The following is a 22,489-nucleotide window of genomic DNA, read 5'->3' as shown; positions in this document are numbered from 1 at the left end:
CTATAAGTAAGGTTTTTTTTTGTGGACGGACACTATCATTTACATTTTTTTACTATGTTCAATCTAAATTTACTTTAAAATAAAAACATTTATACATTTATATTGATTCTGACTTTTTCTCAAAGGTTTATCATTACTTTGAGAAAAAGATTATTAATTTACCCCTTTTAGAAGTGAAGTTATAGTCATTTGTTCTGGGAATGTCATTTTCATTTTTTGTAAACAGCATTCGCACTAATTAAAATAAAGGGCGGGTGCCGGCCGTCAGCTAACCGTGCCGGCCGTCAGAATGGCCCTCTGACGGCTGGCCGTTCTGTGATTCTCCAGAACACACAGATGGCCCTGCCAGGACTGTTCCATGAAAATCCTAGCTTCAAATAATCGTGGTCATACTTCCTCCGTTTTCTGCCAGACGCTGTCTCCTCTCTCACTTTAGGTAACTTCACTAAAAATCATTCCATGTTGCCGCTCGCATAAAGTTAGATTTCACTGTTTCTCGTTATTTTTTTCTCACGCTGCGCCTCCCCTGAAGCTCTTTGGTGCCCCCCCGGGGGGGAGGCGTGCCTCACACTTTGAAAACCGCTGGTATAGGGCATAAGACAAATACAAAAATAAAAGAGTAGGATAGATTTGAATAAAATAGTGCAGGTTATGTTGCAAGACCAGTCCGCAAGTTGTGCAGATAAAGTTAACTATATACATTAAATTAATAAATACAATGAGCTAAATGATGTAGAGCAGGCATCCTCAAACTACGGACTCCGGTCCGGATCCGGACCCGAACCAGCACTGTCTCCGGACTCTGAGCAAATTATACTTTTCATATGTATGATCTCTCTGTATTATATGTGAGACATCGCCACAACGCATTCGCAACGAGTCAAAATTCTCCGCTATGTCCACTGCAAACAGCGCTCTGCATGTCTGACTGTTCCACTGTGTTCCACCTGTGTGTGTCAACGCTTTGGTCCAATCACATTCAGCATCCAGTCAGCGTTTTTTTCCCCCCAAACAATCTGCGAATCAGAGGCACAGTAGGGCGGGTCTTCGCGGAATGCGGGTGGGAAAAATGTGTGTGTCTCTTTCAACCTGTCTAAGTCAGAGCGAGAATTAAAACAAAAACAAAAAAAATTCAGAGCGAGAGTTAACAGCTCATCTAGTTCCATCTGTACTGTAGCTAGTAGCCTAGTTTCACCTACCGGGGTGGCAACTGACACCCTAAAAATAGGCCTTGCCACCCCAGCTGCCACCCCAGTTGGCAGCTTTGTTTTGAAAGAAAAGTTGTGGCTCATCGGACATTTATGAGAGAAAGTCTCTAATGTCCGAGTGCAAGTGAATGCAGCACAAGATGCACGTCATGTAACCCCTCCCCGGTCCTGGCGCGAGCGTGGACATACGATTTGGCGGCGATTTCATTTTTAACTGGACGGCGCAAAACGAGAAGCATTCGGACCCAAGCGCTGAAGGAATGAGGTATTTGCGGTCTACAATGACAGAGAAGAGACTGTCAGTGTGGCTGCACTCAGCATGGAATCAAAACGCACTAAAGCTGTTGATCTTAATACGTTTGTGAGGCGTTTTGCTGAACAAGATGGTAATCGCCGCATTCAGCTGTAATAGACATGTCAACTTGATGCTCTGCTCACGGATGAGCATACAAAACTATTAAGATGATGACCTTACGTGTGTAAATATATTTTTTTCTTTGAGGGGGTCTGCCCCCCAAAAACTGTTTTAAGTCCTGAGAAAGTCAAATAAGACGGTGTTTAAACTACACTGCCCAGCCAAAAAAAAGTAACCACTTTGATTGAACTAGGCCAGTAGGTAAGGACTTTCCACTGGATCATAACTGCAGTATAAAAGAATGCATGACTGAAGTGATGGAGACCATGTTGAAGGCAAACAAAAAGAGGAAATAACAGGTCAAATCAAGCAAATCCCCTCTCAGATTGCACAGCAACCAGAAGAACATAAATACTGGCTGGTGATTTGATTCATCAGCTTTGTGATGGAATAAAAAATGCACAGTGCATTTCCTTAGCTGTGGGTGAGTCCACTGACACCACTGACAATGCTCAGTTGCTGGTGTTTGTGAGTTTTTATGATGAGGCAAAGGGGGAGTTTGTTGAAGATGTGTTGGGCCTGACGAACCTCAGTGGACACACAAGGGGGCAAGACATTTATAAAGCAATAATGGGAATGCTGAATGAAAGAGGGTGCAGCTGCCTTTATTCATAACTGTGCAGCTCTTACACCTCGACTCTGAGGGGTCAAGCACAGAAACAATAACAATGAAAACTGCTGCATACAGATTATTTTTGTTTTTGCAACCTCGTGTTAAGAATCTTGTTGCAATTGTTTAAAAGTTTGAATGACCGTAATAAACGGACCTTTGTCTTATTGAAACATTTATTTTGGACCTTTAAGATTTGTATTTGAGTACCCCTGATGTAGAGAATGTTGAAAAAGGCAGGATTTTATGTACTCACGTAAATAGAATAATGATATCAAAACTAAGGAAGCGGGTCATCTCCTTAATCATTTTGCAAACCCGGACTAGATTACTAGACTGACTGCACTGACATGCTTACTAATGGCGCATTTCCACTACACGGCCTGGTTCGGTATGGCTAGGCCTCGTTAGGACTGGCTCACTTTATGGCGCATTTCCATTACAGTTTAGGAACTGGGGTAGTATCTATAGTAACGCAGTGTAGGCGGAGCCATGACGTCATCTTCAATGAGAACCCCAGAAAAACAACACCGCCGTTAGCTGTTAGCCCTCAGAGCTCACAGCTCCTCATATCTGTTCAGAAACTAGACAAAAGTTAAACAAGTACAAACCACAGACTGTCTGTGTCATGGCGAATACAGTCGCTGCTTTATTTATGTCTGTATAGGCCGTTGTTGTGAGTGTGGACGGTCGGAGCATATACTGCGTTAGCTTAGCCGATCTCCATTTAGAAAACACGCATTTTAAAAGATTTTTCGCCTGCCGTCTGTCTGCAGACTTGTCAAAGCATTAATTCATGGTTTTTACTAACCGGTATCAGTATGTTGTTACTTCGGCATCATTTTGAAATGTGTATTACAATTAAATCACGGTCAAATATGTTCATCTTGTTGTAGTTGTAGCCCCCTTGCCAGCGATTCTCTCTCTAGTTTAGCATAGTTGGTTGTTGGCACGCTAAGAACCTCGATTTTATGGGGCCAGAAAACTGTGAAATAGTACCCGCTAGCCGGAACTACGCTAAGTGGGAGCGCAACCAGAAACGGGCTGGGCACGGCTCGGCACGCTTAAAGCGAGCTCCGCGCTGAAGTGGAAATGTGCCATAACTGAATCCCGTGAGTAGAAGTGACTGTATTTTTTCTGGAAGAAGAAGGTTTTGCTGAGGATTTTCAAATGGAGAAATATTAGGGATGTCAAGTTCACACGTTAATAACGCAATTATTTTTTAACGCCACTAATTATTTTAACGTGCGATTAAAGCATGTGTATTTGTCCTCGGCCCGCCCCGTAGTTTCAGAGCCCAAAGGCTTGACGTTGTTGTTCTTGTTAGTTGGATGGTGGGAGATTCTAGCGAGAGATATGGATACAAGAAAATGTGTTTTTAAACAGCAAGCCAAGCACACAGCTGAATCTGACAGCCCCGCTCCTGCCGCTCGCTTGCGGCAGACCACGCTTTGAAAGTTTGCCGGGGAGACGCCTGGACACGGCGTCTACGAGCAGCAAGCTTTCAACAGCGATAGCTAAATGGGTGGCGGTGGCTACAGCTTGCAGGACAATTAACATTGTGGAGGACGAGGGGCTGTGTGAGATAATTCTGATCGCATCACGTGTCGACTGCACATCACAGCGCATTATTTTTGACCCCAGTGGGAACTTCAGTCTCATGCTTTGACTGTTATGAAGACAGAGGAGCGTCATTTCGCCGACAACTGTAAACAGGCTTGTCTGTTTGAGCAACTGGCTCAGTGCAGAGAAGTACACAGGGTTGGGAGAGAGTGTGAGAGAGAGAGAGGTTCCAGGTTGTTGTATTAAAATATTCAGGAGAATATTTGTCATTGTTCCAATGATAATAAACAAACATTTGCATAAAGCATATTTGTCCACTCATATGTTGATAAGAGTATTAAAAACTTGAAAAGTTACATTTAGAACAGATAAAAAATGTGTGATTAATTTGCGATTAACTTTGGACATCAGGTGATTAATCGCGATTAAATATTTTAATCGACTGACAGCCCTAAGAAATATACATCTACCCTAGTTATTTTTGGACTTTCTTTTAATAAATAAACTGTCCTTTGTGAACCATTTGAAAACCAAAAGTGGACTTTTTGATTTATTTTGTATTTGTGGTTTATAGTGTGAGATTTAAATATAAATACTAAATATGTTCCGTCAGTGTTGGGGGGTGTACTGTAAATAATATGCACCTTTGTGCAGTTTTGACTGTGATTAAAAAAAACACCCCCTAAATCAGTGGTCCCCAAACTAAGGCCCGCGGGCCGGGTACGGCCCACCTCCACATTTGGCCCGGCCCCCTGAACAATACCAGAGACGCATTATGATTTTTTTTATTTATTTATTTATTTTTCATTTATTATTATTTTTTTTTTTTCAGTCTGGCCACGCGAATCCTAGACTAGCCCCTGTCAAAAATGTTGTGACCTGCTCTATCGAAATCAGTCGCATTGACCCGAAGACACCTTTTGAGTTGTATACACTGTTGGAAAGAGGATATTCCTAGCTTTCTAATGATATCAGGATTGTTTTTGTACTTCAAATATTAAGCGAAATCTGTCACCGAGTCATCATTTTGAGAAAAAAGGCCTTCAAAGTTGTCTCTTCTCTGGAATCCATCGATCTGATTGATTATTAGCGGAGCAAATGATCAAAAATACTACCGATGGAAGATATTTTCATTTGGAGGGGAAGCTCGCGAGTGTGTGTGTATACGTGTGAGTGTGAGTGTGTGTGCTTGTGTGATTTTGCGTTTGTGTGTATTGTGTTTGTTTCCCGGGGAAAACACTCACGAGAAACACCGGCTGTTGTTATGCCTGCCGTTCTCCGCTTGTAATTATGCCGAAGCTTCAAAGTTGTATTTATCATCTGAATTTGCCGAAACAAGTTTAATATTCTGAAAGCCAAGACTTTGTTTAATTGAAATCAGATGAAAACAAACTGTAACGGACCCTGCAGTGTTATCAATGATTACTATACTCTTACATTCATAATTTCAGCGGAGTGAGGGGGGGCGGCGCTGCGGATGAGCAGATTGCGAGTGAGAAATAAATAAATTGGAAATAAAAGTTTCATATTCTGAATTCAGACTTTGTTTGTTTAAAATCAAACAAAACACCCGAACCCCGAAAAAATATATTTTTTTACGTAAATCCACGTTTATTTTGAGAGATTCTGCTCTGACAACTAAGCTAAACTTTTACCTGTTAAGATTGTGCACGGCACAACAGAAAGTTACAGTAATTTTCAATGGACTTTTTTTCTGTGAAGAACCCAGAGAGGGTTATTTGGTTATTATTTATTTCATAAATAGTGTTATTTATTTCATTAATAGTGTAGCGATCCTGATAGGCTACTCAGGGTGTCACTTAGGCAGGTGGCTGAGGTGCGGGCCTGTGGTTGGTGGAGCGGACGGGGGAGGGCGGGGAGTTGTGACGTAGACGGTGCTATATATATGGGTATGTGTAGAAGTTAGATGAGTGGAGTGTGCGGTAGAACCCACGAAGTGTACTTGACCTGTTATCATCTGTCTTCAAATACTAGTTATTAAAGCCTAATAACTACAAGCCTGTCTCCGACTCATCTTGGGAACGTTACATTGGTGTCAGAAGTGAACTTTTCGAACAAGGGACGTCTATCCGGACGAGAGTCGTAACTGCGTCACGGAGCTAGCCGGTAAGCTAGCGGGGATGAATAAGTTCAGCAAGATGGGAGTGAAGCAGGAACACAGTAGTGATGAAGAGGAAGATGGAGCATGCGGGTGGTCGAAGGACATGAGAGAGGAGTTCATGAGTGCACGGGAGGTGAGAGAGCGCCTGAGAGAGTCGGCAGTGAGGATGGCTAGAGACGCGGGAATGTCTCCGTCTTCTGCGGCAGTTCGCGCCCTTTCCAAGCTGGAGGTAAACAACAATGGTGGCGCCCATCAACCCGCAGCAGCCGCCGCCGGGTCAGTGAAAACACCCAAATTCTCGGGTAAGGCAGACTGGGAGGCTTTCCATGCCCAATTTGAACTGCTTGCTCATGCCGGGGGGTGGTCAGTAGAGACTAAAGCACTACAGCTAGCTTTGTGCCTCACAGAAGAGGCTCTTTCATGTCTGCTACTACTTAGCCTTGAGGACCGACACAGCTATGAAGCGTTAGCAGGGGCTTTGAAGAGGCGGTTTGGACAGTGTTTCCCGCCAGAGCTGCTCCGGAACGAATTGAGTAACCGCTGTAGGAAGTCTGGAGAGACGCTGCGTGCGTTGGCTAACGACGTGGAGAGCCTGACGCGGCGGGCATATGCACACAAGCCACCCGGAGTGCAGAGTGAGCTGGCACGTGATCAATTCATCAGGGCTCTCCTCCCTGCGGACTTGAGGGTTGGGGTACAGCTGCAGCATCCACAGTCCTTGCAGGCGGCCTTGGAGATGGCTGTAGAGAGAGAGATTGTGTGGAGTGTAGCGGCGAGGAGCAACGGAAGGCCGGTACCACCGTCTGTGAGGAGCTGCAGAGTGAAGGAGAAGCCTGTATGGGTTACCGAAATGACTGAAAGTGTTCAAGTTTTATTAGAGGAGAAAATGAGGGAGATGGAAGCAGCTGTCAATGCAGAGAGGGAACTGCGGCAGCAACAGGAGGCTAGACTCAAAGCGGAGCTGGCCTCTCTTGAGCGAGATCTCCAGGAGAGTAAAGAGAAGGAGAGCCTTGTGGCCTCTCTGGAGAAGTGCCTCCAAGAGGGCAAAGAGAGAGAAAGGAGCCTGGTGGAGGAGGGTGCCAAGAGGGAGGCGCAGTTCAAAGAGCTGCTCAGGAGCCTGGAAGTCGAGAAGGACAACCTGGAGGAGCGTCTGACGAACCAGCTGTCCCAGCTCAATGGCAGCATCGCAGACTACCAGCAGGAGGCGGCGGACAACCGGGAGCACTTGGCCGAGCTGCAGCGGGAGGTGGAGCGGTTGGCGAGGGAGCGGGCCGAGTTGGAGGCTGAGGCGCAGAGCGAGAGCGACCGGGCCGCCAGGCTGGAGGAGGACATGAGGCAAGCACAGAGAGAGAGAGCAGAAGCAGAGTCTGGTAAGCAGGAGGAGCTGCTGAGTAGTGCTGTATCGACGCGTCGACTTCAAAATATCGTCCACGACATATTTCCGCGTCGACGCGTCGCTACACACACGTGGGTCACCCAAAGCAACAAGCAGTTTGCAATCGCACTTCAAACACAATGGAGACTGAAACGGCTACCACCTCCTCCTCACAGGATTGCGCACGAAGCCCCCAAACGAAAACATCTCGCCCTAGGTCTTCAAAAGCATGGGAATATTTTAAAGTTAGTCCAAAACACAAAGATATTTATATATTTATATCTCACTGAGACTGCTGCATAGCCTAGCAGAAGCAGCAGCTAGCTGTGGTGGCTACCATTAGCAGCTGGCATTTGCTCTCCGATTTTTACATAAAAATGGAATTATGGATTATAAATTCAATCATCTTTTTATACATAGACTTTAAAAACCTATGGATTAACCGATTCAGCCGCGTTTTTTCTCATTTTAATGCCATTGAACACGTCTTTTGATCAGATTGACAGCTACGGCGGTGAGACGATCTCCCTAGAAGCTCTGTGAAGGTACGTGTTGTGATGACTGTATTTGCTTCCCCTGTCGCGAGTCCGGATCACTCAGTAATGATACTATATACCTACATAATCTGTGGAGTCTCAGCTTTAATCGGATATCTGCAACCGCCTTTGCTTTCTCACTCTCTCCGTCCCCACCGACTCATAAAGCTGGCAATGTCCTTGATCTCATATTCTCAAGGAACTGCGCTACTTCTAACCTCTCTGTAAACCCGCTCCACACATCCGATCACTTCTTCATTTCATTCTCTCTATCCCTTTCCAAACATAACAAACTAATCTCTTCCCATCCTACACTTGTCCGCCGTAACCTTCGCTCCCTCTCTCCCTCTACCTTTGCCTCGTCGGTGCTCTCAGCCCTCCCTTCCTCTGATTCGTTCCAACTACTGCCTCCAAACTCTGCTGCAGAAACTCTCCTCTCTACTCTCTCATCCACTCTGGACTCGCTCTGTCCTCTGACATCTCGGCAGGCTCGTCAGTCCCCTCCGGCTCCCTGGCTAAATGATGCACTGCGTGCTAATAGAACCGTCCTTAGGGCAGCAGAGCGGAAATGGTGGAAATCCAAACACCGTGACGACCTCCTAACCTATCAAGCTCTCCTCTCCTCTTTCTCTGCTTTGATCTCTCAGGCAAAAAGCACTTTCTTTCAAGATAAGATCCAATCTTCCTATTCCAATCCTAAAAAACTATTTTCCATCTTCTCCACCCTCTTGGACCCTCCAAAAGCTCCTCCCCCCTCCTCACTTCTGTCAAGCGACTTTGTTACCCACTTTGAAAAAAAGGTTAATGATATTCGCTCTTCTTTTTCTGACTCACCTTTACTCACCGCTGGGTCACCAGACCTTCCTTCCACCAACACACTAACCTCCTTTTCCCCTCTCTCTCCAAGTGAGGTTCTTACCCTCATTACCTCTGCCCGCCCCTACCACCTGTCCTCTGGACCCTATCCCTTCAAACCTCCTTCAGACTATCGCTCCTGATATTCTACCGTTTCTCACCCATTTCATCAACACTTCTCTAACTTCTGGTCACTTTCCAAACAGTCTCAAGGAGGCAAGAGTAAACCCTCTCCTAAAGAAACCCACTCTCAACCCGTCTGATGTTATAAACTACAGGCCTGTCTCTCTCCTCCCGTTCCTGTCTAAATCACTTGAACGCGCTGTCTTTAAACAACTCTCCTGTTATCTCAATCAGAACAACCTTCTGGATCCGCACCAGTCTGGTTTCAAGGCAGGTCACTCCACAGAAACTGCTCTCATTGCTGTCACGGAGGAACTGCACACTGCCAAAACTGCATCCCTCTCCTCTGTCATCATCCTGTTGGACCTGTCTGCTGCATTCGACACGGTGAATCATCAGATCCTCCTTCGCACTCTCCAAAAACTTGGAGTTTCTGGCTCTGCACTTTCCCTCCTCACCTCATACCTGAAAGACCGTACCTACAGGGTGACTTGGAGAGGGTCTGAGTCCGACCCTTGTCAATTAACTACGGGGGTCCCTCAGGGCTCTGTTCTTGGTCCCCTCCTCTTCTCCTTGTACACAAACTCGCTCGGATCAGTCATTAGCCCGCATGGTTTTTCTTACCACTGCTACGCTGACGACACCCAATTAATTCTGTCCTTTCCCCGCTCAGAGACCCAGGTCGTCGCACGCATCTCTGCTTGTCTAGCTGACATCTCTCAGTGGATGTCTGCTCACCACCTCAAGCTCAACCTTGACAAGACTGAGCTGCTCTTCCTCCCGGGAAAAGATTGTCCAACTCTTGACCTGACAATCAACATCGGCACCTCAGTTGTTTCCCCGACTCAGACTGCAAGGAATCTGGGTGTGACCCTAGATAACAACCTGTCCTTCACTGCAAACATCGCTGCTACAACCCGCTGCTGCAGATACACGCTTTACAACATCAGGAAGATACGTCCCCAGCTGACTCAGAAAGCGACTCAGGTTCTGGTCCAGGCTCTCGTCATCTCACGCCTAGACTACTGCAACTCCCTCCTGGCTGGTCTACCTGCATGTGCCATCCGACCTCTGCAGCTCATCCAGAATGCAGCGGCTCGTCTGGTTTTCAACCTTCCTAAATTCTCCCACACCACTCCGCTCCTCCGCTCCCTTCACTGGCTTCCGGTAACTGCTAGAATCCACTTCAAGACACTGGTACTTGCTTACCGTGCTGCGAATGGATCTGGCCCTTCCTACATCCAGGACATGGTTAAACCGTACACCCCAGCGCGTGCACTACGCTCTGCATCAGCCAAACGACTCGTTGCGCCCTCGCTGCGAGGGGGACCCAAGTTCCCATCGGCGAAAACACGTGGGTTTGCTATCCTGGCTCCAAGATGGTGGAATGAGCTCCCCATTGACATCAGGACGGCAGATAGCTTGCACATCTTCCGGCGCAAACTGAAAACTCATCTCTTTCGACTCCACTTCGAGCGTTAGAACGATTAACGAAGCACTTTTATACCAATAAAGGACTGGATTACCTAAAGCCAGTTGAGTAGCACTTGAAATGTTTGGCTCTATGAAACCTGATATACTTATATGATTCTGTTTTCTTCAAGGTTGTGTCTTCCTGGTCGAATGTACTTATTGTAAGTCGCTTTGGACAAAAGCGTCAGCTAAATGCAATGTAATGTAATGTAATGTAATGTAATATCTTGTATGTGCAGCTACGATAAGTAATAAGGGTACTTTTATCTTGAGTTATGTGCCAATGTCCGTTAGCATTTTTCGCTCAGGGGTCATTTAGATGCTTCTTATGAGACTTGTGTTTTGTTTTGGTAAACAGATTGTATCGTCAGTTAGCTGAGATTATTTCCATTAATCTGGTATAACACATTAATAGGTTCTTAAATATTAAGATCCCCTGAGACACAGTATCGTGAACAAATATTTTTTTACATTACGTTTTTTTTACATTACGTTTTTTATGAATTGAACAACAGAAAAATAATCGTTAGATTAGTCGACTAATCGATCAAATAATCGCCCGATTAATCGTTTTCAAAATAATCGTTTCCCCCCAGCACTACTGCTGAGGGAGAAGCAGCTGCAGAGGGACTGCATCAAGTACCAGGAGAGGATCAGCGAGATGGGTAGAGACGCTAAGGCGCTGCAGCAAGGTTACAACAAGCTCCAGAATAAGCTAGGACAATCCCAACTGGAGACTTTGAAAACTCTAGAAGACCTGAAAAGGACAGAAGCAGAGTTGGATACCTGTAAACCTCAGCTGGATGAGTCCCAGAAGCAGGCAAGCTATAGCGGAGAGGAGTATCATGGAGCAGAACGCCCAACACAGAGAGGCCTCGATGAAGGCAGAGGTGGAGCAGACCTTGGACTCTGTGAGGTTCAGACTCGGAGGCGAACGGAAGGAGATGGAGCTGAGACTGGACGAGGTGGACAGAAGCGGAACTATGACACCAGGACAAGAGGGCAGCATTTCCGGGCCGGGGAGCTGGTCTGGGTCTACAGCCCACAACGGAAGAAAGGCCGGTGCCCAAAACTGGACAGTCAGTGGGTTGGTCCCTGCAGAATACTGGAGAGGATGGGGGTAGTGTTTGTGCTGAGTTTTATTTGTTCCTCGTGGGCGAGGAACTTTGTAGTGGGGGGGTAGTGTAGCGATCCTGATAGGCTACTCAGGGTGTCACTTAGGCATCCCCCGTCTCTCTGCCAATCATAGAGCTGCACCGTGATGGTGGCTGAGGTGCGGGCCTGTGGTTGGTGGAGCGGACGGGGGAGGGCGGGGAGTTGTGACGTAGACGGTGCTATATATATGGGTATGTGTAGAAGTTAGATGAGTGGAGTGTGCGGTAGAACCCACGAAGTGTACTTGACCTGTTATCATCTGTCTTCAAATACTAGTTATTAAAGCCTAATAACTACAAGCCTGTCTCCGACTCATCTTGGGAACGTTACAATAGTGTTATTATTTATTTCCTGACTTTTTTTCTGTGAAGATCCCGGAAAGGGTTATTAATATTTGGTTATGTGTGGCTTTCTAGAAAACAATAAATGTTTACGTTTAGACACCCATGCGATCGTCACACTTTTTCTGTTACAAACTGACCCGGCCCCCATCAGAGAAGGGAAAAGTTATGTGGCCCTCACAGGAAAAAGTTTGGGGACCCCTGCCCTAAATAATGATCAAACATCAAAGCTAAAAGTCAAACTATCACAAGGTGAACACAAAAACTGACAGTGTTCTGGTTTCTTATCACTAACCTCCCATTGTAGTTCCGGTCATCAAACATCTTCCTGGCTCTGATGTAGACCTGATGACAAGAGCGAGGAATCTCCTCAGCTGGACGGACAGAGAGTAGAGTTAGTTCATATATTAAAAGAAAGTCCAAAAATAACCAAAGTAGATGTATATTTCTCTGTTTGAAAATCCTCAACAAAGCCTTTTTCCCCCAGAAAAAATACAGTCTTTCTACTCACAGGATTCAGTGTGTCAGTGCAGTTGCTGGGTAATGATTAAACATGGTTGGTTTGCAAACAATTTAAACAGTAAGGTGCTTTTAAACAGTAGCAGTTAAAATATTTCTTTTAAATCTCAACTTCAACATAAATTAATGTAATCAAATCAAAGCTATTTGCCTCTGCCACGTGTTATCTAGTTTGTTATAGAAGTTGCCCTCAGAGTCCAGAGATAAGATTTTCAACTTTGAAGTGGTTACAAATAACTCTGGTTCTATCATCTCCACCATCTGAAGAGATGTCAAATGTCCATGTAAGAGCTCGGTACCTTTGTCCATGTTTCTGTCCCCGCCAGTGGTCGCGTTAACCAAATATATATATATATATATATATATATATATATATATATATATATATATTATTACAGACACATGCATTTCCTAACATTCGGTCTATATGCTGTAAAATCTATTATCTCTTTGATTTACACACGGCATCTATTGCACGTCTGTCCGTCCTGGGAGAGGGATCCCTCCTCTGTTGCTCTCCCTGAGGTTTCTCCCATGTTCCCTTTAAACTGTGGGTTTTCTCTGGAAGTTTTTCCTTGTACGATGTGAGGGTCTAAGGACAGAGGGTGTCGTTTTTCTCATACTGATATTCTGAACAATCTGTGCTGTTGTATTTGCTGTAAAGTGTCTCTACTGTAGGCTATTTTTATTATATGTACAGCACTTTGGCTCGTTTATAAATGTGCTATATAAATAAAACTTGATTTGATTTAATATATATATATACCGAAAACTCTGAAAGCAATCCGTAATTTTGACAGATTAGAACAAACTCAGAATAGCGCCAAAGTTTCCCCGCAGCAAGGCTCCGGTGCTATGCCGTGTTATGCATGCCCTCCAAAAAGGAAATTATATAGTTTCCAAACCTAACTTTGCCGTACAAATCATTGAAATGTCTGTGAGTATTAGCTTTACGCTGAGCGCGCTCCCGCGAGGTGCAGTGGGCATGCATATATTTTCAATATATATATAGCACCAAATTGCAACTAATCTATATCTACTGTCACTTTTCACATTGAACATGTGCTCTTTTATTAAATAAACTAAACGCTTTCATTTAAGTTGTGAGTTTAGTGTTTTTGACCCTAAGAAACTGATGCATCAATCAATAACAATAATCCACAGCTCCTCTCTCTGCTCCAGAGGATTTAAAAAAAATATATCCCAATGCCACCCCCTGCTCAGGCAGCACCCCCCCAAAGCAGTAAACCTAGGGGAAACATTGCTGATGATGGTATATATATATTAGGGATGCACGATAATTATCGGCCCGATAATAGGAATTATGACGTCATCCCGATAAACCCGATACCAGTATTAATAGCCCCGATAATATACAATATATTTTTTGGGTAAAAAAAAGAAAAAAATACTGCGGTGTGGGTGGATTGGGATGAGGGGCGCTTGTTTTTCACTCGGCTCCTCCCGTTTTGCCAGTACTGTGGTATTAGTGGTTTAGGAAGAGGGGAGTTCTTCACAAATCCAGCGCTCCCTAACTCATGCCTGGCTGTGACGTAAATGGTGTGCGGCCGTGAAGCCAGGACAGTAAACAAACATGTCGTCGGTGGTATATGGGCGTTGGAGCTATGTGCAACTCAAGGCATATGCTCGAATCGGAGCTGCCAGGACGCTGCAATCATGTTGCGCACTATCCGTGCTGAGTGTGCTGACTTTTCGTACAATGTCCCACTGTCTGGCTTCCTGCATAAAGTCAAGTGCTCGGCGCAGTTGTGGCGAAATGTCGCTCCTCTGTTTTCATTTAAACAGCTCCTTATATCCGTTATCGCAGCTAGCTAGCACCAGATGCTAACAACAACAATGCACGTAAGGTCTCTCTCTCGCTCGCTCGGGCCACACATACACATACCCTCCCGGTCCTCCAGATGGCCAGTCGGTGCCTGCCGGTGAGCGTGGAAGTGTGGTCTGCCACAGGCTGTCAGCATCAGCTTGTAGATGGTATTTTAAACTCGATGCGCTCTGAAACTACGGGGCGGCCGAGGAAAAAAAATACACATGCGTTAAATCGCGTTAAAATAATTAGTGGCGTAAAAAATTTTTTGTTATCGGTATCGGTCTTGAGAAGCAGGAAGTTATCGGTATCGGTATCGGTTTCAAAAAACCAATATCGTGCATCCCTAATATATATATATAAATAAATATATATGTGTCCGTGAATGTGTGTACATATAAAATACAGCTTAGTGTCCGTGTGCATACCGATCCTCTCAAGGAAGTGATGTCGTGCTCTCAGTTTTCTGATCTCCACTTCCTGTTCCTTGTATCTGCGTGGGAACAGCAGCAGATTGGCCGAGCTGACACTTGTCAGAGACAGGAAGTCTGCCATGTTCTTTCTTATTTGCTGGTTTTCCTGATGAGAGCAGCGGCCGGAGCGGAGACACACACCTGCACACAAACTCCACATATTGACCACACACACACACACACACACACACACACACACACACACACACACACACACACACACACACACACACACACACACACACACACACACACACACACACACACACACACACACACACACACACACACACACACACACACACACACACACACACACACCACACACACACACACACACACACACACACACACACACACACACACACACACCACACACACACACACACACACACACACACACACACACACACACACACACACACACACACACACACACACACACACACACACACACACACACACACACACACACACCTTTCTGTTTGAAGGCTTTGAAGCGGTGCAGGTCGTATCTCAGCAGTTTTCTGATCACATCGTCACATTTATTCTTGATGTCTGGAACAAACTGCTGCAACTCCTCCACCAGTTCCAAGTCCAGCCTGAAAACAGAAATGACAAGAAGAAGTTCAACAGGAAGTACAACAGGAGGTACAACATGAGGTACAACAGGAGGTACAACAGGAAGTACAACAGGAGGTACAACATGAGGTACAACATGGGGTACAACAGGAAGTACAACAGGAGGTACAACATGAGGTACAACAGGAGGTACAACAGGAAGTACAACAGGAGGTACAACATGAGGTACAACATGGGGTACAACAGGAAGTACAACAGGAGGTACAACATGAGGTACAACAGGAGGTACAACATGGGGTACAACAGGAGGTACAACAGGAGGTACAACATGAGGTACAACAGGAAGTACAACAGGAGGTACAACAGGAAGTACAACAGGAGGTACAACATGAGGTACAACATGAGGTACAACAGGAGGTACAACATGAGGTACAACAGGAGGTACAACATGAGGTACAACATGAGGTACAACAGGAAGTACAACAGGAGGTACAACAGGAAGTACAACAGGAGGTACAACATGAGGTACAACATGAGGTACAACATGAGGTACAACATGGGGTACAACAGGAGGTACAACATGAGGTACAACATGAGGTACAACAGGAAGTACAACAGGAGGTACAACAGGAAGTACAACAGGAGGTACAACATGAGGTACAACATGAGGTACAACAGGAGGTACAACATGAGGTACAACAGGAGGTACAACAGGAAGTACAACATGAGGTACAACATGAGGTACAACAGATTACAATGAGGTACAACAGGAAGTATAACAGGAGGTACAACATGAGGTACAACAGATTACAATGAGGTACAACAGGAAGTATAACAGGAGGTACACTGTTAATAACATAATAATTATGATAATAACTCACTGCTCTTTTTGTGCTGCTATTGCTGTGCTGCTTGTCTTCTTCATCTGTTTCTTCTTCTTCTCCTCCTTTACTACCAGAAGATCTTTCTTTGTCCTCTTCTTCTCCTCCTGGTGGTGTGCAGCAGCAAGGGCACTGACCTCCTCCTCCTCCCTCCTCTTCTTCTTCTTCTTCTTGGTTTGCATGGTGCTAATAATAATATTAAAGTAATAATACAATGCTTTTCATGGAACTCAAATACCCTTTACATGTTAAAATTCAAAAGTAAATCTACACACTTCACATGTTAACATCTGCACACACACCTTCACACACACACACACACACACACACACCTTGCTGTTTACAACAGGCAGTACACTGTTAATAACATCATATTAATAATAACTCACTGCTCTCCTTCTTCTGCTGCTGCAGCTGCAGTGCTGCTTTTCGTCTGCTTCTTCTTCTCCTGGTGTTTGTGCAGCAGCAGGATTGACCTCCTCTTCCTCCCTCCTCCTCTTCTTCTTCTCCTCCTGGTGTTGTGCAGCAGCAGGATTGACCTCCACTTCCTCCCTCCTCCTCTTCTTCCTCCTCTTCTTCTTCTCCTCCTGGTGTTGTGCAGCAGCAGGATTGACCTCCTCTTCCTCCCTCCTCCTCTTCTTCTTCTCCTCCTGGTGTTGTGCAGCAGCAGGATTGACCTCCTCTTCCTCCCTCCTCCTCTTCTTCTTCTCCTCCTCCTGGTGTTGTGCAGCAGCACGATTGACCTCCTCTTCCTCCCTCCTCCTCCTCCTCCTCTTCTTCCTCCTCTTCTTCTTCTCCTCCTGGTGTTGTGCAGCAGCAGGATTGACCTCCTCTTCCTCCCTCCTCCTCTTCTTCTTCTTCTCCTCCTCCTGGTGTTGTAAAGCAGCAGGATTGACCTCCTCTTCCTCCCTCCTCTTCTTCTTCATGGTGTTGTTAGCTTGCGTGGAGATGTTCTTCTCTCCTTTATTCTGTTTCATCTTCTAATAATAATAAAACATTTTATTTATAGAGCGCTTCTCATGGTATTAAAAGACACTTAGCATTTTAAAATTCCTTACAAAAATGTTTAACATTTGTGAAGCGCATATCGAGGCGTGTGTCGTTTTAGTCCTGTGAATGGTAAATGGACTTATGCGGGCCTTTGTTCAGGTTGTACGACTCCTCAAAGCGCTTTACATAGTCCCATTCACACCTCATTTATACAAAGCAATCGGCCACTTGCTCTAGGAGCCTAAGACCCCGGCCACACGAGGACGAAAACGGCTAAACGCATAGGATTAACGCAAACGCAATCGCAAACAAGCTTCCGTCCACACGCAATAGTTATCCGGATAGTGTCTGCCCACACGAGACCGCTCCGTTTAGCTCCAACCGCTGGAGAAGCTGCAGTACATATGCCTAGCCTGTACGTGGCGCTGTAACTTCCTCCACAAAAGCAGCGAAGAAGCATGGTTGTCATGGTTGCCCTTCTGTTTATTCTCCGCGGTGGGGGCCGAGGGAACCGGGCAGAGTTTTTCGCCAGTCAACGTGTATTAAAGTTGAAACCTTCCGACAAAATTATAAAAGTGCCGGTCAAAGGTCTTCTTTGTTATTTATTGAGCTTTAAAACAAATGAATAACGACTCTATATAATATAATAATAAAATACACGGAGCCTCTCTTTTTCCTCCCTCTCTTCGGACAGCGTCAGTGTCTGTCTCATGCAGCAGCTGATCCAGTAATGAGTGACCCGGCCGACAGTAAAAATAAACATATTTATAACTAGTTTAGGTAGTTTGAGAGGTGTCTCCGTCCTGTCAGATTAGACTTCACTCGCGTTTATGTCCATATCGAGAGAAAGATAAATAATCTGAATTCAGTGTGCAGTTTACTTTGACGCGGGGTGAGCAGCAGAGGTGGGGAGAGGCGGGGCTATTGCGCAATCATTATCAGAAAATGATTCTTTCAAACACAGTGACGTCACAGCTACCCACAATGCAACGCGCGCCATATATTTTTTTATAAAGACGCCATTTTTCTGGAGGTGCAAAAATCCTGGGAATGCTAATATAAACAGCTAGCTTATGTGGCCAGGCAGAGCGCACTAGGTTTTTTTTCTGAATTAACGACCGAAGAAATCGCTGCATGTCTTCGGATTACATCTCTGGACTTGAGGGGTGTGCTCAAGGTCGTTACCAGCGTAAACTAGAGCTGTGTGGGTTGTTGGATGTACAATGTATGGAATTACGACCCTCAAAAGTGGCCTTCGGTCGATTTTGGCTGCATCTACGTCTATCTTCTGGAAACACCAGGTGAATACCCCACTTGTCACAATAATATTATCATGCCAATGCATATATGTGGTATTTTAGAGTTGACTATATTGATTAAGGCAATCGACTATGATATTCTGTATGCACCTCGCGTGAAATGGTTGATACCGGAAGTACGGTGTCGCCCTCGGCCCAAAACCCGTATGTGTGTGTGAAAGAATCGCTGAAGCTGCAGTACATATCCACAAAAGCAGCGAGTAAGATCCCCCCCCGGATGTGTAAGTCTGCTGTAGATGTTGCACAAAGAACTGTAGCATGGTCAGTAGCGTCCGGAGCACGATAGCAACTCTGCGATCCGCCATTGTTGTTGTTGTTGGTGGTGGCGAAACACATCAGCAATGGCGCGGGGTACGCGGAGGTGAGCAGCAGAGTTGGGGAGAGGCGGGGCTATTGCGCAATCATTATCAGAAAATGATCGTATAGGGCGCACACACGGAGCAGTTTGACCCCCCAGAGCGTTGCGTATGCCGTTCTATCCACCTTGGGACCCGTTATCGTTTCCTCAGTCGTTTAGTGCCGTATGCGGTCGTCCTCGTGTGGCCGAATGGTCTATATGACACTAAACAGTAACGCAAACGGACGTTTTTGTCCTCGTGTGGCTGCAGCCTAACACTCACACACCGTCAGGAGCAACTCAGGTTTAGGTATCCTTCCCAAGGACACATGGACATGTTGACTGTACAGTCCCCAGTGACGTCATGGATGACGTCCGAAGCCTAGCTGACGGTCTTATCCATGTGACTGCTTTAGATATTGGTTCAGATCATTCCAGATCGGTGAAACCATCAATCAATAGGTCACTTTTTTATAGCTTTTAAAGATGATATTATTTTTACTATAGGGCTGTTATTATTTTATTCTTTATTTTATGTTTTTCTTTGTATTTATGTTATGGTTTGTGAGCTGAGCTGTGTGATTTTGTTTCTCATGTATTTATTCCTCTCTACAGCACTTTGGTCTGGAGGTGTTAAAGTGCTTTACAAATAAACATCCCTGTTGGAGCAATCTACAGACAGAAGGTAGACGACGAGTGAGAAACAGAAATGAAGGAATGTATTGATAATGGCATAAGAAATAGTATGAGATGAACCAATTGGATGGAAAGCTTCAAAGCTTCATGAAGCTTCATCTTGCCCTCACAAGCAGTGATGTTACGTATTGCGCTGAGGCTTAGGAGCGTGGTTCGAGAAATCCAGGACGCTTTTGGTGAAGCGTGTATCGAGGCGTGTGTCGTTTTAGGCCAGTGACGTAATCGGTGACAAACGAAGCCTCGCTGCCCCTCGATGCCACGTGACTGCTTCAGATAGAGCGTCAGAGCGCTTGAACCACTGACACTTCACAGTTTTACAACACTCATATTACCACGATGGGATTCAGAGAGCTCAGACCCTCACTTATATGGGAGACAGAACATGATATAAGTATAAATAAATGCATAAATACATTTATGAATAAAACATGGATACATTAATAAATAAGGCAATCAAAAGAATGAATACAGGAATAAATAAATAGATTAATAAATAAATGTAGAGATAAATACATGTGGAAATAAATACATGAATAAATAAATGCATTAATAAATATGGAAAAACATAAATGAATGTATAAATGAATACATTCATAAATAAATGCATAAATAAATACGGAAACAAATACATTAATATTGTCTTTTTTGTTTGTTTATAAAAGCTACAGCTAAATGTAATAATGCAATTAATACATGTATTACTTGATGTTGTTTAGCCTTTCTGAGGCTATAACATGGTTAAGTTTACAAATAGTATTAAGGAATAAAAATCCCTCTTTGTAATGTTTACCAGCCTTCTTTTCAATCACAATCATTCAACTGGAATAAATCAAGTTCTAAGATTCAAGGCTTTATTGTCATGTGCACATTAGCTACAGTGTAGACAAGGCAATGACAAACTTAAGTCACAGGCTCCTCCAACAGTGCAACATGAATATATATAGGACATACACACATAAAACAGATAAAATAGTGCAAGAGAATGTTTTGAGATGTGCAAGTAAATACAAATAAAATAGAAATAGTGCAAGAAGAGTCTACAAGTCAATGGAATATGATACAGTTAGATAAATAATTAGCAAAAATGCAAACAGATGAATGTTTATGGATGTTCAGGTGTTTAATAGCATGTACAATATTGATTACATGAGAATATGATTGTATGTTCATTGTTTAGAGTTATTCTAAGGCTTTACTCATTGGGAACTCAGTATAAGAAAGATCACACTGTGTTGAGATATATCTGCCTGTTTAACACACGTTGACCAACTTGTGTTCAAATGAAGCCTCATGAGATGAACCCTTTTGCGAACCAATTGGCTGGAAAGCTTCAAAGCTTCATCTCGCCATCACTAATAATAATAATAATAATAATAATTTGAATTTATATAGCGCCTTTCATAACCTCAAGGTCGCTTTACAAAGTAACATATGAGGACAAGACATAACACATAAAACATAAAACAGGGGGCAAGTAGTTAGTCTACTGCTATAAATACAATTAAGTACTTTTAATGTGTACTTTTTAAGTAATTCTCTGTCAAAGTAATAACATAATAACTCACCGTCGTCTGCAGCTGCACGCGGGGGAAGGCTGCTTGTTTACTTCCGGTTTCCTATCGGCGCATGCGCTTGGCACCTAAAAGAACAGACGGTGAAGAGATCTCACTCTGACTGAGTTTCCTGATCGTTTCTGCATGTGAAGAGGTCTCACTCTGAGTTTCCTGATGCCTTCTTCAGTGAAGTCGGGTTTCAGGAGCACAATCTCACATATAAATGACATATTATAGGGATCGCCCAGTACTGTTTGTAAATGTCAATTTTATTTGTTTTTTTAATTGTTTACAGACCATTTATAATACTTTGAGTTTGACTCATAGTGAAGCACTCAAAAAGGTTTTTGATGACTATGTCCATACTATAACTCTGTTTTCAAATGTATATTTCTTGCCTTAAATCATTTTTTCTTTCTACATGTATGTGCATTGAATATAGGTTTTTCTAAAATGAACACTGTATAGCGCAACATTAAATGAATACATCTATTTATTCTCTGCGTAAATGTCTGCTACTAGCCTAACCTTGGGCTTGTATCTTTATGGATTGGATGACTTTTCCAATCTGATCACTTTATCTCTGGTCATATTTAGCTGCGTTGTATATCTATACTGTATAAGCCCTCCTCTGCCAGCACAGCAATTAAGTTCAGAATTCAGACGTTTTTAAAATACCTGTGTACCTCTGGAGTAAACCCGCATTATCATGGATACATCTGAACAATTAAATGTTTAGTTTTTGGACCATTTGCCATCCAAACTAAACATCACCCAGAATCCGAATGAACACTGTGAAAGGTTTTCTCCACCTGCTGCTTTCAATTTCATTCAAATATATATGATATTAAATAAAATAAAGACATACATTACACTTTAACAAAATAAGAACTTGCAGTGAAATTGCTGTGTACAATTACAAAATATGTGCTTACATAGTACTCATATAGTATAATTCCAATACAATGGCAAAAATAAACCCCTGTAGGAATACAGGATCCTCAGTCGGAAAGTCTGTGGTTGTCAGTTAATGAGGCTGTTCCCATGCTACAGCTCATTTTAACCAGCAAGTCTTTCTAAATGTCTCCATACAGTCATATGTTCAAGCTACTACCATCGCACAGGAATACAAATGGGCTAATTTAATTCAAACACAATAGCAAAAGTAAAGAGATTTTTGCTGTGACAGTGTTGTTGACAGAGAATCAGATTCCAGTTTCTCACACAGATTTCATGTGGCGTCCCCCAGAGGGGAGCAGGGGGACAATTCAATTCAAGGTCTATTGTCATATCATAACAAAACTACGGTGTAGTATCTAGGGCTAGGCTAATGAATTAAACGCTTGGGTCACAGGTTCCTCAACAATGCAATTACAAGACATAAAACACATTTAAAAAACAATCATTATAAAGATGATGATTATGATTTTGCATTATCAATCTAAAACATAAAATCATCTGGAATTAAGTGGAGTACAAATATATAACATTGGTACTTGGATTAATCTTAAACGTGTTCTGGTGCATATCTTATT

General features: G+C 43.8%; 2 protein-coding genes across 4 annotated transcripts in view; both read right to left on the bottom strand.

Annotated features, from left to right (window-relative positions):
- Positions 1-21,034, bottom strand: part of LOC117540003 (transcription termination factor 1-like) — a 64,424-nt gene extending 43,390 nt beyond the window's left edge. The window contains exons 1-8 of one of the 3 annotated variants that reach the window (XM_034206385.1): positions 20,967-21,034; positions 16,831-17,039; positions 16,647-16,755; positions 16,449-16,507; positions 16,060-16,245; positions 15,074-15,198; positions 14,552-14,737; positions 12,072-12,150 (exon numbers count right to left, since the gene is read on the bottom strand). In XM_034206385.1, coding sequence (XP_034062276.1) covers positions 12,072-12,150; positions 14,552-14,737; positions 15,074-15,198; positions 16,060-16,245; positions 16,449-16,507; positions 16,647-16,755; positions 16,831-17,036 — 950 coding nt within the window. In that variant the 5' untranslated portion in view covers positions 17,037-17,039; positions 20,967-21,034. Of the gene's footprint in view, positions 1-12,071; positions 12,151-14,551; positions 14,738-15,073; positions 15,199-16,059; positions 16,246-16,448; positions 16,508-16,646; positions 17,040-20,966 lie in introns of all 3 variants that reach the window. The other 2 variants (XM_034206384.1, XM_034206386.1) reach the window with 2 other exon arrangements.
- On the bottom strand, positions 15,226-15,972 carry LOC117540000 (keratin-associated protein 5-4-like). The gene has a single exon (XM_034206380.1). It carries the CDS (start codon positions 15,970-15,972, stop codon positions 15,226-15,228), a length of 747 nt encoding a protein of 248 aa, XP_034062271.1.
- Positions 21,035-22,489: the final 1,455 nt, after the last annotated feature.

Source organism: Gymnodraco acuticeps, unplaced genomic scaffold (assembly GCF_902827175.1).
Source record: "Gymnodraco acuticeps unplaced genomic scaffold, fGymAcu1.1, whole genome shotgun sequence".
In the NCBI taxonomy this organism is placed as follows: domain Eukaryota; kingdom Metazoa; phylum Chordata; class Actinopteri; order Perciformes; family Bathydraconidae; genus Gymnodraco; species Gymnodraco acuticeps.
The sequence above is the reverse complement of the archived record's forward strand: the minus strand, read 5'-3'. Positions and strand labels throughout refer to the sequence as shown.

Excerpts from the sequence above, each read along its gene's own strand:
- LOC117540000 (XM_034206380.1), bottom strand. The coding sequence starts at position 15,972 with ATGTTGTACCTCCTGTTATACTTCCTGTTGTACCTCATTGTAATCTGT.